General features: G+C 46.0%; 1 protein-coding gene across 1 annotated transcript; it reads left to right on the forward strand.

The window, feature by feature from the left end:
• Positions 1–11,958: 11,958 nt before the first annotated feature.
• Positions 11,959–15,850, forward strand: MSMB (microseminoprotein beta). Its single transcript, XM_066639643.1, has 4 exons — positions 11,959–11,964; positions 12,746–12,845; positions 13,923–14,046; positions 15,733–15,850. The coding sequence occupies exons 1-4, from the start codon at positions 11,959–11,961 to the stop codon at positions 15,848–15,850; spliced, it is 348 nt and encodes a 115-aa protein (XP_066495740.1).
• Positions 15,851–18,226: the final 2,376 nt, after the last annotated feature.

The raw sequence follows: 18,226 nt of genomic DNA on the forward strand, positions 1-18,226 counted from the left end.
AAATTGCAAATTAGAAAAACAGTCCCCCAAGCTCTCTGTCAATGGCTGGCCTTGTGTTAAATGCTTCTCTTTGTGCCTCAGTGTTCCTTGATTGTAAAATGGGAGTATTAAGTGGTGGCCTTTGCTATTCAGGAGCTTACAGGTATGCATTGCTTAGTGACATTCCACCTCTACAGTTGCTGTTATTACATGCTAGTCAATTTCATTCAGTTCATTCAATTATAGGCACTATACCACATTCAGCCACTAGATGGAGCTGAAAGTCAGCATAATAATGACAGAATCAGTTAACAATGGGAATCGGAGAAGTTAAGTGACACACACCTGTACTCTGTTTTTGGGGGTGATTTTCAAGATTAAGAATGGCACCCAGTCCCCACCGCCACATGGGTGCTACCCAGTCCCCACTGCCACATTGCTACTCTGAGGGGCTTGTTTCTGAGTAAAAATTGATCTGACATGGTGTAGCATCAAGAGGTGTTGATGTTGGCGACAGAAAATTCAGTCTCTGTCCTTCCGTGGTGGTGAAAGTGCAATAATAAATGAGAGAGTTGATCATTTGCCACCCTTCAACAAAATGCGGGGACTGCCTTATCTAGAGTGAGACTGTTGGTCTGTGTTCCAGCAAGATAAAGCCTTCTCTGATTCTCAGCAGTTCTTCAGGAATTCGGACAAGGCTCTTCCTCATCACCAGCAAGAGAGAGCCTTTAAAAAGCAGCTGAGGGGGGCAATCAGGGCAATGGGAGGAGTAGTCTAACTCTGGCCCTGATCCGTCTACCCCATCTCCACAGAAGCTGGACAGTGATTTTCAACTAGTGTGTTACGGCAAATGTGTGCTGTAAAACTCTTCTGGGTTCTGCAGCTGGCCAGCAGAGGAAAAGGGACAGACAATTCGTTACAGACAGTTGCCCTATAAACAGCTGCAGAGCCCAGAAGAGTCTCCCAGAAGCTGGAAGTGACATCACAAGAGGCAAAGACCATAGAGGTCAGAGTACCATGAGAAGAAAAGTGGTGGGTGTTGGAGGTCTTATGGGCACAAATGGCACATGCAAATTTTCCCTTTTCCAAAGATTGGGAGGATTTAAGCTGGAGTCTCTGTGGACCAAAACATCTGCTTTGCATCTCTGACCCAAATTACCCTGTCCTGCAGCTGCTTAAAAAAAGAATAATGAGAAATTCATTGCAAGTTTCAATTGTCCTGTTTCCAGACCACATCACACTGGGCACTGAGCTTTCAGTTTTGAGCAATAAGTTTCTAGTCCTTATGCCAGCCAGGAGAGGCTTGAACGTATGTCTGATGCAGTTCAAGAAGCCAGTGGTGTTGTCAGCCCTGCTTTCCACTGGAATGCAGTTGGGTTTTGACCACCATCTGGTGGCAGCAGAAGTATTAGGCAGGGCACTGAAGGGAACATGGTTTCTTCTAGGTTGTGTGCCCTTCAGTGTCAGTCCTAATGCTTTTGCATTGCAGTGAAAGCTGGTGTGTTAGACCTACATAAGAACATCAGAAGAGCCCTACTGGATCAGGCCAAGGGCCCTTCTAGTCCATCTTCCTGTATTCCGCAGTGGCCCACCAGATTCCTCGGGAACACACAACAACAAGCGGCCTGCATCCTGATGCACCTGGCATTCTGAGGTAGCCTACTTCTAAAACCAGGAGGTTGTGTATACCCATCGTGGCTTGTAATGTGTGATGGACTTTTCCTTCATCAATCTGTCCAATCCCCCTTTCAAGGCATCTAAGGCCAGACACCATCAGCACATCCTGTGGCAAGGAGTTCCACAGATTAATGACATGCTGGGTGGAGACATATTTCTTTTGATCTGTTCTAACTGTTCCAACACTCAATTTCAGTGGATGTCCCTGGTTCTGGTGTTGTGTCAGAGGAAAAAGAACATCCCTCTATCCATCCCCTGCATAATTTTGTGTCTCAGTCAGGTGCTTTTTTCTAGACTGAAGAGCCTAGACTGATGGTGTAAGGGAGACTGCTAGCAATGGTGTACACCATATATGCTGGCAAAATGGGGAGGGCTGCACTGAGAGATGTGATGGATCAGACACTGTTTTGGGAGGCACCAAAACCCATGAGAGGGGGGTCCATGGGGTACACCGTACCTGGACCTGGGGTCAGAAGGCGCACCTGGGAGCCAAGGAGGGGCCCCCCAAATTTCCAGGGATCGTGTGTTTTCCATTCTCACCAGGGCTCATGAGAAGGGGTGCAGGTTTGTTTGTTTGTTTGTTTGTTTGTTTGTTTGTTTGTTTGTTTGTTTGTTTGTTTGTTTGTTTGTTTAAAAGTTTTCTACCCCACCTTTTCTATGCTGTGAGGTACATCATACCTGGGTTAAAAAGGAGGGGAGGTGGAATTTTCATTTGATCTCAGAGAATGTTTGCATATATTGTATGACAACAAGCATCCACATTTAGTGTAAGCCAACATAGTTTTCTATACTACAATTTGTAAAATTATGACGCTATGAATTTAAGATCACATTAATTTAGGATCGAATGGAGAAGGGAAGGGGCCCCAAAGAAGCATTGTACCCCTTCATAAAATTGAGAGGAATTTTATTATCTGCCTTGGGAGGCAGATCAGCTTGCTTCGCCCTCCCTCCCCAACACAGTGTCAGCATTTGCATTGGGAAGACCAGCCCTGAAACTTGGGTGCAGGGGCACCCCTTGAATCCAGCTGCCTCTTCAGAGCCTTCACCACAAGGTGGCAGCCTCTGCGCTCGCATTTGTGTTCCAGGGCCTATGGAGGGAGCTCTTTCCAATGCCTTTTCCAGGAGGTGTTTAAAAAATGTTATAGCCATTGAGCAAGGAAAAAAAGAGCCTGGTAAGGATCAAGGATCAAAAAAAGAGCCTGGTAAGGAGCCTGGTGGTATTATTATTATTATTATTATTATTATTATTATTATTATTATTATTATTATTATTATTATTAACTGTATTTATATACCGCTTTTCAACTAAAAGTTCACAAAGCGGTTTACAGAGAAAAATCAAATAACTAATGGCTCCCTGTCCCAAAAGGGCTCACAATCTAAAAAGATGCAAAAAGAACACCAGCAGACAGCCACTAGAAAAGACACTGCTGGGGTGAGGTGGGCCAGTTACTCTCCCCCTGCTAAAAAGAGGAGCACCCACTTGAAAAAGTGCCTCTTACCCAATTAGCAAGGGATTAGCAAGGGATCACCTTTTGGTAAGGTGATCAAGGACTGATTCTGACAACTCAGGACACAATCTATAGAGCATAGAGCAGTTTGTAGCATAGTCATAGCAGAGGAGTCATTTCTTACCTGCAAATCAATTCCACTATGTCATGGATCACTGAAGTGAATGGTTTATTTATTTTCTACATTTATACCCCACCTTTCTCCCCAAAGGGACCCAAGGTGGCTTACAACATAATTAAAAAGAACACAATTAAAAACGTGGTTTATAAACAAGATAAAAACACATTTACAACAAACATCTTAAAAACAGCAATCAGACAAAAAAGTGTAGGTTTCTGTTATATGGTTTTCTTTGTGGGTCATAAAACATGCAACAAACATCTCTGAGCCTCTCGGTGATTAAAACAAAAAAATCTGTAATGCACCCATGCAAGGGGACTTGCCAAACTAGTAATCCCAGCACCTGTTTCCTGGGTTCCAAGATTCAACAGCGGGTTTTTTGCAACTGAAAGTGGGGTTCAGGTGTTGTTGAAGTCAGGGCCAGGTTGACAGGGTGGACCCAGCAACCACCAAGCTCATGCTGCATTTTCACGTCCCCCAATCCCCCTCCACCCCCTCCTTTCCCCAGTCTTGCACCTGGCCATTGTAGAGGTCAACAGTGTCCATTCATTGCATAAGCCACAGAAGATGTCTGCCTAGGTAGCCTCGGGAAGGTGGTAGCTGGCAACTCGAAAATCAGAGTCAAAACAAATCACTCTTCTTATGAAACAAAATTGCTCAACCTGCATTCTTGATCTTTAACCTAAAAAGACACCAACATAAATGAAAGGATATAATCCTTTGCAGTTCCAGTCACAACCACTAGAGGGGAGACGTCTCTGACTCCAGCTCCTTTACCTGTGACAGCAGCAGTTCTCAAATTTTTGGTCTCCAGGGCCCATTACACTCCTTTTAGGACACTTGGGGAGCCCTGGAGTGCTGGAGCATGTGCAAAGGTAGGCTGAGCCCAATGCCAAACACTGGCAAAGAGCCAGAACAGGAGGGGAATAAGGAGAGCCACAAATAGGGGACGAGGGAGAGATGGATGTGTAAACCAGGTAGGGGGTGGCCCCTTCCGGTGTACCTGTGGGGCCTCTGAAGGAGTCTCAGGGAGCCCTCCTAGGAGCATACTTTGAGAAACACTTTTGCAGTTGTAATCACAATCACTAAAGCAAAGTTATGTCTGCTCCCTAGCGGCTGTGACTGGAACTGCAATAGGAAACAGGTAAATCTGCCCTTGGGTGGTGGTGACTGGAAGGTGCCAAAGTGTTGATAGAGAACAGGCAACAGAGAAGTCTGCCATCTAGTGGTTGTGACTGCGACTGCAATGGGACTGACAAAGGAACAGGCAACAGACCATTTTAGGCCATCAGGAGAAACCCAATGAGGGCCCAGTTACACAGTAACTAGCCTGGCCTCTGTGTGTTTGATTTTTGCAACTTAAATAGTAGCTGTGGTTAGAAGAGACAAAGATCAAGCTCATGAACCCAGCGGGAGGATGTACCCATGTATTGATTTATTTTGCAATGTCATCCTCTTTGTGAATTACTTTTGTCGAAAAGCGGTATGCGAATATTCTTAATAACAATAACAATAATAATGTCTCCTAATTGTCCTGGGGAAAGCTCTAATTGGCCCCAATATAATGGTTCCTCCCGGAGAAGAGAGCAGAATCCAGAGTGAGCAGAATTCCAGCAGTGGGGAAAAAAGGGTTAAAGTGCCCTTCCTCGTACCATGAGTCTGATTCTGCTCCTCCCCCTGGGCTGTTATTTTAGTTGCATGAATCAAGCCTGTGACATCAAAGACTGTGGACTTCACAACCCTGACTGCAGAAGGAAGGCCCTTCTGGTGCAATTGCAATCAAGTCATTAAAGATGCGGCAGCTGGGATGTCGTCCCTGCGGCACATCCCCTCCCACAGTGCTTTTGGACTGGAAGCACTAAACAACTGTTTCAGAAGAAATATTGTACCATAGCCACATCGCCCTCATTGAGCCTGAAGCAGGCAACCAGGCAGATCGGTGGGTGAGGTATCCAAAGACTCCCACCACAGAATGGCACTACTGTGTCTGGTTCGCCTGAACCCACCACTCCCCTCCCAGTTCTCAAAATTGTGTAGGAGCAGAGTGGGAGAAGGCGGCGCAGCTGTGACATCAGAACATTGCCAAATGACAGAGCATGTGCACTGCTGGGCATGATCTGGTGTGGGAAGTCACCGTGTATGAAGGATTGAGGCCCACAAAGTAGCCCACCAAATGCCTCAGGGAGCACACAAGACACGAGATCTGCATCCTGGTGCCACTCCCTTGCATCTGTCATTCAGAGGGAGCCAACTTCTAAAACCAAGTTGTGCATCATGGCTTGTAACCTGTGATAGATGTCTCCCCCATAAATCTGTCCAATCTCCTTTTAAAGGCATCAAAGTCAGCTACCATATCCTGTGGCAAGGATATGGCAAGCTACCATATCCTGTGGCATCCTGTGGCAAGGAGTTCCATAGACTAATTACACACTGGTTAAAGAAATGTTTTCTTTTGTCTGTTCATTGAGTTGGAAGGAGCCTACAGGATCACTGAATCCAGCTACCTGCAGTGTAGGCAGCCCACAGTCACAACATCCCCAATAAAGCATACCCCTCTGCCATCCTTGCCAACTGCATTTTCCAACCCCCTTCAAACAGGGGATTCTCCATCTCTTCCCATTCTCTATAGAATGGGGCAGGGAGGGGAGTGGAAGAGAGTATGTCCATGGCCAAGGTCTCCTCAATTGCCTTATGCAGCTGTGATGCTTCTGGTGGGCATTAAGGTTGTGTTAAGGTTCCACTTTATCGGTAGAACTCTCAGGCCATGATAAGACTGCACCTGTGAAAGCAGTTATCTCTTCCACAAAGCAAGTGCCAGTTTTTCCAGAAGCAAAGACGGTGGTTTGTTTTTGTTGAGTGGTAGGGCCAAGGGTTTTTTTTGCCTCGATTTGGCCTTGCCTCCCATCTGTCTAAATCTCATCAGTGGATACCCTCCCCCAGATATTAGCAAGTGGCACTCCCTGACCACCACAACTGTTGCTCACCAGGAAGAGTTTGCCAACATCAGAATGGATATAGGATATAGGATATGGGGAATGGAGCAGAAGAGGAAGTGGAGAGGAGAAGAGTGTGGCAGGCTAGAGTGTCCCACACTATCCCTTCCCTCTTCCTTTTTGAATTCAGAAAAGGAAGAGAAGAGAGGGGGTGGCAGAGTGGGGAGTGGGGAGAAGAGGAGTGGCAGAGGTGGGTGTCAGGCATCCCCTGCCTATCCACCATCTGGTGGGCCCTCTTCAGTTGGTTTTGTGAACAGGGAGGCCCTGATGAAGGGCCCCACATCTCTGGATAAAATTGCTGGAACAGCCTCAGTTGTAAGGCAGGTTTCTACACTGTAGCTGCAATGGAGCTGTGTCAGAATTATGAGGGTTCTCAAATGTTCCAGGGGGACTCCTGAGAAGTGGAATGGTGAGACTTCTCCTACTGAAGGGACAGGGAACCAGCAGTAGGGATACTCAGTTGCTGCCTTCAAAACATTTTTCAAAGACCTTTGCTGAGTAGAAGCATCAGGCTAACTAAGAGAAGGCAAACTAAGACATGTGCATACTTAGGACTGTCATCAGCTTTCTCAAAGGCTGCCTGAGATGGTATGAGATTCATTAAGGCTATGATTCTCGGCAAGAACCTTCGGAATGAGTCCTATTGAACATAGTGGAGCTGACTTCTGAGCAAACACAGAGAGGCTGGCATTCCAATTGCATTGGATATTTTTTTAATTCAATTTTTTTCAGCGTTTAGCCATGGGTTTTAAAAGTATAAACTTCAAGGGTTTGGCCTTGCCTTACCCCAAGGGATTTGGCCTTGCCTTGCAAGGGTTTGGGATGCCCTGAATAGTGGTGTAGCAAGCGGGGGACAAGGGGGGGAGGCACCAGGTTGGAAGGGGAGAAGCCATGAAGTGTGAGGGAACATGCTCAGGAACTGACTGGAGCGCATGTGCACTCAAAGCAGCAGCTGAGGCGATTATGTTCACCAAAGAAGTGATGTCACTATTTTCATAGTGAGCTCCTGCACATCAAAATTCTTCTCTCTGCCACTGTGAATGGCACAAGGATGGCTTTTGGTCTCCTACGGCCAAAGAGATTCTGGAGCCAGAACATAAAACAAGGGAACTTGTCAAAGAACCTGAAACTCTCTAGAGCTGATTTCTTTTTTTTTATGTTTCTTCTTTTTCAGAAAGTCCTGCTCAGCCTGATGGTCTTTCCCTTCTCTCTGGCTTTCTGCAATGGCTCCTGCTTTCTTATATTTCCCAAAGTAGAGGTGATAGGTGGCAAATGTCATCCGAAATAGCCTGTTGATGTGAACCTAGGATTATTTCATTCCTGGGAGGGGCTTCGGGTTGACGAAGGCTTTGTGTGTATCTCAACCACAAAGCAGTAAGCTGACCAGAACTGTCCTAGCCAAGTGTTTTCTCCAAAAAAAATCCTGGGAATTGTCACTGACAAATGTGCTCAGTCCAAGAATTATCTCCTTTAGGATGCAGAGGCAGATAGAGACCAGAATACATGTATAGCCCTCATGTTCAGTCCTCACTGAACCATTTCTGGGGTGAGATGCATGAGGCAGCAAGAAGGAGCCAGTCTACCCTCATGTCTCTTTGATGCCCTCTTGTATTTCTTGGCTGCCCCTTCAATGGGAACATTCAATTGGAAAGTGTCACCATCGCTTCACAGAATCTATGACTCCATGCCTCCAAAGATTCCAAGCTTCTTTCCTGATCTTCTTTTTGCAGAGTCATCTGGCAAAAGACATCAGCCAGTTTAAAAAGGCCCAGGTTCTACCTTCCATCAACATGTCCACCAGAGCAGAATGCATCCTGTGTTGCAGGATGGCTTATACTTAGCCATTTGTTTGCACATGTTGACAGAGCCATGGCCAGGTAGTGAAGAATGAGCATGCACTTAGTCCGAGGTGCTTGCCATATATGCACATTGCATTTCTGAGGATCATTATGACCAACTGCAATCCTCTGAGTACAGTCACTTCCATTGTGGAGTTGATCAGGCCTCTGGGGCCTCCCCCCCACACACACACACACACACATGAACAGCAAAATAATTTCATTGTCACTAATATGAGTAGTTTTGTAACTATTTACTTTTCAAAGGTAATCTGCACATTTTGTTGGTTTGCTTGTATGCAGTCTGATATTAAAATGTGCTTTGATCCATTTGTTCCATGAACTTTTTCAAGTGTTCCATGCACTTTTAATGTACACATTTGGATTACTATCCATTCTAACCAGAGAGCTATGAAGCCTGTGATTCTACAGAGCTTGGCTGTAAACCAGGGGCCCCGCCAAAAATGTTACCGATTAGGTACCGCAGCTCCTATGGCCACCCTAAGAACAGCCCCACTGAATCCCCTAAGAACAGCCCCATAGGCCCATCTAGTCCAGTTTCCTGTGTCTCACAGCGGCCCACCAAATGCCCCAGGGAGCACACCAGATAACAAGAGACCTGCATCCTGGTGCCCTCCCTTGCATTTGACATAGCCCATTTCTGAAATCAGGAGGTTGCACGTACAGATCGTGGTTTGTATGAATTTTTCCTCTATAAATTTGTCCAATCTCTTTTTAAAGGGATCTAGGCCAGATGCCATCACCACATCCTGTGGCAATGAGTTCCACAGACTAACTATTTAAAAATATTTTCTTTTGTCTTTCCTAACTCTCCCACCACTGAGTTTTAGCAGATGCCCCCTGGTTCTGGTGTTGTGTGAGGGGGAAAAGAGCATCTCTCTATCCACTCTAGCCTTCCAGTGCATAATTTTGTATATCACAATCACGCCCCCTCAGGCACCTCTTTTCTAGGCTGAAGAGGCCCAAACGCTGTAGCCTTTCCTCATAAGGAAGGTGCTCTAGCCCAGTAATAATTTTAGTCGCTCTCTTTTGCATTTTCCATTTCCACTATGATTGGAAGGACACTCTAGGTTATGCCCAGGATTTCAGAATTGAGGGTCCCAGCATGCCTGGAGGTTCTGGCACACCAGACATGATGCTAACTGGGATTTTTTCCCCTAGGTGCAGTTGTGCAGCCAGTTGTGCAGGGTGAGTCTAGATAAACCACTCTTTGACTCTGCGTGTTTCTAATCTTTTTGTAGATATAGTGGCATTGCAGTTTATCCAGGATGCCAAACCGTTGTCAATCCAATAATGTGTAGATATTATTATGTGGCACTTGCCATAATTATTATTATGTGGCACATGCCAGGTGACCCCTTGATGCTATGTGGGGCAAGCAGAAATTAAAAACCTTGTTATTGCCTAATTAGAGGCATGTTTAATGTATAAACTAGCAACTGCTAGAGGATCTGATCTAGATCCAGTCCACAGCACAGAGGTGGAGGGGGTTACCTCTGTGCCTTTTTCTCACCAACAGACCCCCAACTCCAAAGCTGCTTTGGGCCCCAGAACTTCACTTTCACTTCAATACCCCCCATTATGCAGAATTTATTGTAGAATGCAATGAAACAAACCACGGTGATATATCTCCATTACATCTGTACTGAACATTAGGCTATGTGTATGACATTGTAATTTAAAGGTGCAGTTTTAATGATGTGGGGATGAGGCAATGATGCAACATGATGGCCACCACCTGGGGCATTGCCCGGCCCACTGCATAGTAGGAGGTTATGGGGCACATGCCGGCCTCTTGGACTGGGTGACGCAAACCCTTGTGATGCCGCTGATGCTGGCAAAAGAAGATTAACAGGGAGCTCAGCATCAAACACTGATGGTGCTCGGACTCTGGCAGGAAATCCAGTTATCTTGCTGCAAAACAAACAGTAACTTAGATGCAACTGAGTTTTATCTCAGCAAACCTGTTGCTTATGGCACCTTGGTTCACCTGGAGCAGCAGGACAAAGGCGGCATCGTGCTCAGCTAAGCTCTGCTACATTACTATACACAGGAGCAGCCCCTTTCCCATCAAGAATACCTCAACCTGGTTCCCCAACCTGGTTCAGGTGTCCGTATCTACCAGAAAAGGAACACGGTTTCATAAGATAAGGCACATATATCTTGTGGCCATATCTTGTGGCCTTATTGTCGTGCCACAAAGTATTTTATCACTTTAAGTTATAGAACTTTCTATTTTGCTTTGGATATTTGGTATTATACTGCTCGCTGCTGGTTTTTGGAAATTGTGTAATTTCCCCAGGTTTTAAAGGTAAATCCCACCTTTAATGCAAATTGTAACCTATCATGTGTTTGCCCACCTCTGATGCAAATTGCAACCGAATTTGTATAGAATTTTAGACAAAGAGACTGAAAAAGCATAAAAGGGCAAACCACCTTTGGTGGGTGTGCCTATTGCTTTGAGACAATAGTCCTGTCATTGCATGCGATTGAATAAAGAGTCTGCAAACTTTCAATCCTGGTACCGAGTCTTCTTGAGTTGCTTTCTTCCACCTTGCAACAGAGGCACCAGTCTCCACCCTGATTGGATAGACTTTAACCAAGGAATCATAAGCACATTTTGTCTCTCCAAAAGCGGCCCAGAGCAGAATTTCTTGAACGCCATCAAGAGCTCATTGCCTGATAGAATCATTGAACTGGAAGGAACCTACAAGATAACTGAATCTAGCCCACAGCCACAGCAAATCTGATTCAGCAATCCTCTCTGCCATCCTCTCCAACTGCATCTTCCAGGCCCTTCCAAACAAGGGATGCTCCATCTCCTCCCATTCTCCATGGCATGGAGGGGGAACAGAGCCTGTTCCTGGCCAAGGCCTTCTTGATTGGCCCACCTTGGCCATCATTCTTTTTGTGGGGTTCCTTGCTGTCCAGCTGGACTGATGATTGACAAGATGGATCCTGATCTGTGTTAAGGTTCCGCCTTATCAGCATCTCAGGCCATGATAAGACTGTGCCAGCCACTGTAGTTAGCTCTTTCCACAAAACAAACACTTGTTTCTTCAGAAGCAAATATTTTTCTCTTTTCCATTTGCTTTTGTAGAGTGGCAGTGCCAAGGGGGTGTTTTCCTGGCCTCGTCTCCTGTCTGTGTAAATCTCAGCAGCAGATCCCTCACAGATATTAGTACGGGATACTTCCTGACCACCACAACTGTTGCTCGCCAGGAATTGTTCGCTGTCTGCACGGCTAAAAGTCAGAATGGTAAGTTGGAAACTTTTCTGATCTGCTGAGGATGGAAGGGTCTCAGGATTGTCCAGTACCTGAAGCAGTGTGGCAAGTACTGCTACGCCATGCCGAGTGCCACCCCTTGACTTAGCACTGTGCCAGACACTGGCTCTGCCATCCCTTCACTCCCTGGATTCAGAAATAAGGCAGGGAAGGGAGCAGAGGAGGAAGTGGAGAAGACAGGAGTGGCAGGCTAGAGTGTCTGTCCATCACCCTCCTCCTCCCAGATCACCTCTTCCACCTGTTGGGAAAATTATGATTATCCCAGATTAAACAGAAAAAGGTAGAATGACAAGAACTGTGCTAACCTTGGTTAACAACAATAGATGGGAAAATTTATTAACTAGAAAATAAGATTTTAAGAACTTTAGCACAGAAAAGAGCACATGTGGCAGGGGTGGGCAGCGGGCACCCGTACTATCAGCTGGCCTCATGACCAGGCAGTGACTGATGATGGGACAATGTGTCTTTGGAGAAGAATTCTGGAAATGCTGCCCTGGTACAGCAGATTTCTGCAATTAGGGTGAGAATTATGAGAGTAAGTAGGGATCTTAAATGTGATGGGGAAACTAAGGAGAGGGGAACCCTGAGACTTCTCTAATGGAGCAACAACAGTAGGGGCAATCAAAATATTTTCAAAGACCTTAGTTGAGAAGAAGCATCAGGCTTCCCAGATGGAAAACAGATATGCTTGGGGGGAAAGAGAGCAGATATTAATACTTAAGCCATCATCTTTCCCAAGAACTGGCTGAGACAGTATACCGGCCATGAAAGCTGGCCATGAATGGCCATCATAGCCATTAAGGTTATGATTCCGGGCAAGATCCTGATGAATAATTGAATAATTGAATGCAGAGGGGATTACGCCCAAGTAAACTTCAAGATAGTAAACTCCTTGAATAGTTTACTAGATATCTAGTACTCCAAGATACCTCTTACATTTATTTCAGATATTGGTTTTTGAAAGTATCACCATCCACTCCAAGAGTTTGGGATGAACTGAGTTCAAGCTTTGAATGATAAGAAGTTTCAAAGAAGAACTTCTTGGTAGAGGAAAAAAACAATCTATTTAAAGATTATTTTGTGCAGAGTCTTAGCAAATGCAACTTCGGGGGGGGGGTGCATATCATGATGAGCTCCTACACATCAAAATTCTCCTCTTCACCACAGTGAATGGAAGAACTCTTTTGACCAAGGATGGCCTTTGACCTGCTATGGCTGAAGTTATTCTGGAACCAGAACATAAAACAAAGGAAGTTGTCAAAGAACTTCTAAACTTCTAGAGCTGATTTTCTTTTTTTCTTTTTCCTCTTTTCCAGAATGTTCTGCTCAGCCTGACGGTCCTTTCCCTCTCTCTGGCCTTCTGCCACGGATTCTGCTTTCGTGTTTTGCCCAAAGCAGAGTGGATTGATGGTAAATGTCATCACATAGCCTAGTGCAATGATTTTCAACCAGTGGTCCACAGGTGTGCCGTGGAAGTTTGGCAAATTTTTTTTCATTCAATAAATATCATTTATTAATAGGGTCATTAAGGAGTGTGAACACACACCCCCCACTAAGCCGCATGGTGTGATGTCAATTGTCAAAGAACTGACAATTGAAAATTTTAGTGCCTTGTCAGTGTGCCGTGAGAAGAAAAAGATTGAAAATCTCTGGCCTAGTGATTTGAACCTAGAATTTTTTTGTTCATAGAAAGGGGCTCAGGATGACTAAGGCTCTGTGTGTATCCCAACCACGTGTTGGGTTGTTTTTACATGATTTTAACTGCCATGGCCAAGTGTTCCCCCCCCCCAAGACTCCTGTGACTTGTCACTGATGAATGTGCACAGTCTTAGACTTTTCTCCTTCAGGATGCAGAGGCAGACATGTACATGTCTGGTCCTGACTGGACTGCCATCACTGATGGGGTGAGGCACAAAGACAGCACAAAGGAACCAGTCTACCCTCTTTGACGCCCTCTTCTATGTCTTGGCACTGGCTGCCCCGTAGATGTCTTCATTCACCTGGAAGGTTGACACCTTCATTGCCTTGCAGAATCTGTGGTTCTACATAGCAATTCCAAACCCTCCTTCCCAATCTTCTCTTTGCAGAGACCTCTGACAAAAGACATCAGCCAGTCTAAAAAGGTTGCAGCCCAGCACATCAACATGTGCAAAGTCCTCTTTTGTATAATGACAGACAGTAATGCTACATTTTGCAGTTGCTTGTGCCATGGTCACATAGTGAAAGATGCAGCATGTGCGTAGCCAGAGGTGCATTCCTTTGGAAGGTCATGTATACACACTGCATTGTCTGAGGATCATTGCAACACTGATTGCAGAACATTCCTCTGAGAGCCACAGTGTCAGTCGATTGTGGTTCTGGCCTGGCCTCTGGGGTATCAAGACCACCGCACATGGACTGGGAGGGCACTCTGAGATGTTCCTAGGATTTCAGGTTTGGAGGTTTTGGCCCACTGTACATGATGCTGACAGGGATTTTCTCCTCTAGGTGCAGTTGTGCTGCCAGACAGCTGTGTCGATGTTTATGATCAGAAGAAACATCCTTTGGGGTCCACCTGGAATACAGATCATTGCATGACATGCGACTGTACCCGCCACGGAATGCAATGTTGCACCAGGTAGGCAGGACTGAAAAACTGGTACTGTAATTACAAATCCCTGTGATTTTTGACACTGAGCATACGTGGTTTTCTGGAATTTGGCTCTGCCAGCTTATCTCTGTGATCCTTTGGATAGTTGAGCGGCTGAACCGAAGTTGTATTCCTTACTGGGCCATTGCAAGTGATAATGGACCTTGCAAATCCAGTGCCCTGGGAAGCCTACTTCCCAAGGGAAAATTTTTGCACATTTGTAGTACAGTGGAGTTTCCACAAACTGTGAGTCAGGACCCACTTGGTTGGTCATGACCCAATTTCTGGTGGGTCCCACAGAGTCTCCAATGAAAACCTCGGTGATGGAAAGATCAGATAGCTAATTACCTCAAGCTCTATTCAAAATCAGAGAGCTGCTAACTGCCCTGCAAAAAGCAGGTTACAAGATAGCTACTTGCAATCTACCTTGCAAAGAGTTGAGCTCCTGCAGTTTCCAAGCTTGTATCAATGTAGGGAGATCAATGTTGCAGTGTCTTTTTTCTAGTGTGTTTTCCCCCCAGGTTGGTCAGTTCTAGATAGTGGGAGCCAAGTGAAGGCTGGGTTACATAACTAAGGGTGCAATCCTAACCCACTTTCCAGCACTGACATAAGGGCAATGCAACATATGGGTATGGGAACAGACATTGCCGTACCTTGAGGATGCTTTCATGACTGCCCCCCAACTGCAGGATGCAGCACATGCTCCACTGGCACAGCTATGCCAGTGCTGGAAAGTGGGTTAGGATTGCGCCCTGAGCCCCTCAAGCCTCATGGCTATTCATTAGAGCTGCCTCATATTACTTTTAAATAAATCAATGCATAAATAAAAATATTTCTTTCTAAATCACCTATTTTTTTAAGGCCTTGTAAAGCTAGGTGGTTGTCATTTTAAAAAGTGGGTCCTGGTGCTAGAAGATTGGAGAACCACTGCAGAACAGCCAGGGCCTCTGAGAGGAATTTTTTATCAGGGGGTACAAAATTCCATTTGGGCCCCATCTGAAAGGGGTGGGGAGGGTGAAACAGAGCAGGGGAGGGTGGGCAGAACATGGGTAGGGAGGAAGCAAAACATGGCAGGGGAAGGGTGGTGACAGCCAGGAAAGTCTTTGGACTTCTATGGGGCTTCCCAATGCAGAGCCTGCCCAGTGTTGGAAGCTCGTTACAGTAATATGGAAAACTAAACACACTCCGAAGTCTCTCTAAAATCTTTTAAATATAGAAAATCAGCATCATAGTATGTGGGCTCACGCTAGAATGGAAAGTGTCCTGTACATACCAAAACTTACTTCGGCAGCAGATACAGACCTGCAGCTGTGTCCTTGAGCGCCTGCTTCATGATTAGTGGATCCACAAACCAACGAGCAACTTTTGCAGGCCAGTTTCCTCCTAGATTTGACACTGTGTTAAGGAGTGTCGTGTATGCATTTCTGTGGCAGCAACTGCCACTGCACCCCCAGAATCCCTCGCAGCGCACTGGGGAAAGATAGGAAAATGTAAGATCCCAGGAAATTTCTGGGACCCCTCTTTGGCTCCTGGGCCCCCTTTGTGACCCTGGAACTGGGTACAAATTACGCCTTTACCCCCCCCTCTCACAGACCCCAAGTACAGCTTCTCAAGCACCCTTGACAAGTCCAGATAAATGACTCTCTCATCCGTGTTGGTTTTGTCTTTATTCAGATCTGGTGGTATTGCAGTGGCTCCAGGATGCGAAGCAGTTGTTGATGAAACAACTTGTGAATATAGATTCCATATGCCTGGTGACCCCTCAACACCGTGTGGGCCGAGCAGAAATTAGAACCTCGTCGTTGCCTAGCCAGGGGCTAATTTAAAGTGTAAACTAGCAACTACAGGAGAATCTGATCTGGATCAGGTCCACAGCACAGAGCTGGGGGGGGGGTACTTAACCTTTTACCTTTTCCTTTTTCTCACCAACAATCCCCCACCCCCAAAGTTGCTTTGGGTACCTGAAGGTGCCATTCAATACCTCTGCAACCCCAACTTTTTGCTTTGGGGGAACACTTTATTAAAATGTGAATTTGAATTGTTTGAGTGGGTCATCTTTTGGGATTCCGTCGAAGCTGGTTTGTCTATGAGGCCTGTTAAGATGGTTTTCTCAGGGGGCATCTATTCATCTATGCCTCCCTCTAATTGAATTGAGAGAAGAAGAAAGGTGTGAAGAAGAAATCTAGTGTGTGTGGATGTGTAGAGCAGTGGTTCACAACCAGTGATATGGGTACCACTATGGGTGCTTGAGATGGTGTCTGGTAGTATTCGTTGTACTCATGGCACCCCTGGATACCTGCAGCATGGCAAGCAAGACCACAAATGCAACACAACAAATAGTAGTAGGAAGGAAGCTCCAAAGCACTACTGCTTCTTGCTTGGAAGCAAGAAGCTTCAAAGCAAAAAAAGTCTTCTAAAAAAAGACCTCCTTTTCACCCTGAGCCTCTGACTGGTGTTTGTCGCATCTCAGCTGGCCTACCAACCAGAAGTAACTGGCAATGATGTCATAACCAATCACTTCTGGTAGTATTTCTAATAGGTGGACCAAGAGAAAATGGTACAGCGGAGGACTAAAGTTGAAAATTACACATGATTAGAGATGCTTTAGCCTTCCATAATCCTCTCCTCCACACTTCCTCTTCAGCTCCAATCCCCTCCTGTTTCAGTGAAGAGGGGGGGGGGAGAAGAGCCAGAGCATCTGGTGCACCACCAGGTAAGAGCAGGTAGCATTTGGCACACTGAAGCATTTGGCCCCAGAAGTCTTGGGTCAGCCCTGTTTCCATTTCCCTTCTAGGAACACTAGAAGTTGGAGTGTGTGGAGTGTGTTCACTTGATTCAAATGGATGTGCATGAACACATCAATTAGATGTGTTAGAGAACACTAACAATTACAGAACAGTCCCAGTTAATGGAAATAGGGAGATGGAACAACGGGCCATGTGGAAGATGGTGAGAAAGGCCAGAGGCCAAGGAAATCAAATAAGCATTGGATGAAAGGCCGTGGCCTACACAGCCAGATGGCGGCTTCTTTTGGTGCATCATGCTTCATGAACTGTGAGAACAGCCCTGGTGCCATTCTGGTGCCACTCAAACAGGTCCATATTTGCAATCCAAAAAACAAGACTTCAGTTAGGCAGGTTTAAACAGCAGGGCAGCATTAAACCTTGACCAGTGCCAGTGGCTCAGTCCCAGGGATTTCCCTTGGCTAATATGAAGGGGGAAGTGACAATGGGTTCCTGGGGCAGGTTCCAAGGGCATCTGGCTTCTGGACCAAAATTCAGCACTTCTAGGAAGATGAGGACCTTTGCCTGGCAATGCCTTTCCAGGAAATGACCTGAAAGCATTGCATCAAGCACCAGGCTGCAGGGGCAGTGCACTGACATCTGCTCCTCCCAGTCCACCACTGACAGATTTCTTACATGCTGGGTAAATAAATATTTTGTTTTGTACATTCTAACTCTACAAAAATTGAGCAAGTCATTTACAGGTACAATGGTGGGTTTCCCAGAAAGTGGTTAAGCTCGGCTACAGAAGCATGGCTTTGCTGAAGGCAAACAGACAGGCTTCAAGGGAAGAGGTTTCAGAAGAAAACCCGCAATTGCTCAAAGGTAAATGCAAGTTCTGGCTCCTCCAGAAGGAATGGGCCAAAAAGCCACCAAACCACAATGCAGTTATCAGAACAGGGCAGAGATCAGAGGAAGAAAAAGGGGGAAGTTGCCCACCCCACCTCAAGTTGATTTGATCTGGAATTGGGTAAGAAGTGCTTCTGTGAGGTCGGACACAGGCTAAAGGCTCCTGTCCCAACCCCATGTTGCCCCTCATTCTCCAGTCAAATGTTCCCCTCTGGTCTCAGTGTGTGCTACACTTAGGCTGGGCCCCTGAGCAGCCACAAGTCTGATTCAAATCAGAGCCGGCCCATGCCCTTACAGACCCTGAGGCAGGATGTCAGAAGCTGCTCTCTAATGGTGACATGCAGCTTCCCTCTCTGCTCCCTCTCTCACTCCCTGGATTAGAAAAAAAAAGTGGAGAATGGAGCAGAGGTGTGGAAGAGAGGTGTGGAAGATGGGCTAGAATGTCAGAGTGGAAGCAGGAGGTGGGAGATGGCAGAGCAGACTAAGCTAGGCCTCCTCCTTTCCACCTGTCCCCTGATGCGATTGTCTCACTCTGC

Source organism: Tiliqua scincoides, chromosome 11, assembly GCF_035046505.1.
Source record: "Tiliqua scincoides isolate rTilSci1 chromosome 11, rTilSci1.hap2, whole genome shotgun sequence".
Classification (NCBI taxonomy): Eukaryota; Metazoa; Chordata; class Lepidosauria; order Squamata; family Scincidae; genus Tiliqua; species Tiliqua scincoides.

Excerpts from the sequence above, each read along its gene's own strand:
- MSMB (XM_066639643.1), top strand. Across the intron at positions 12,846-13,922 it reads AGAGTGGATTGATGGTAAAT|TTGTGCTGCCAGACAGCTGT; the intron begins GTCATCACATAG and ends CTCTAGGTGCAG. Across the intron at positions 14,047-15,732 it reads GGAATGCAATGTTGCACCAG|ATCTGGTGGTATTGCAGTGG; the intron begins GTAGGCAGGACT and ends GTCTTTATTCAG.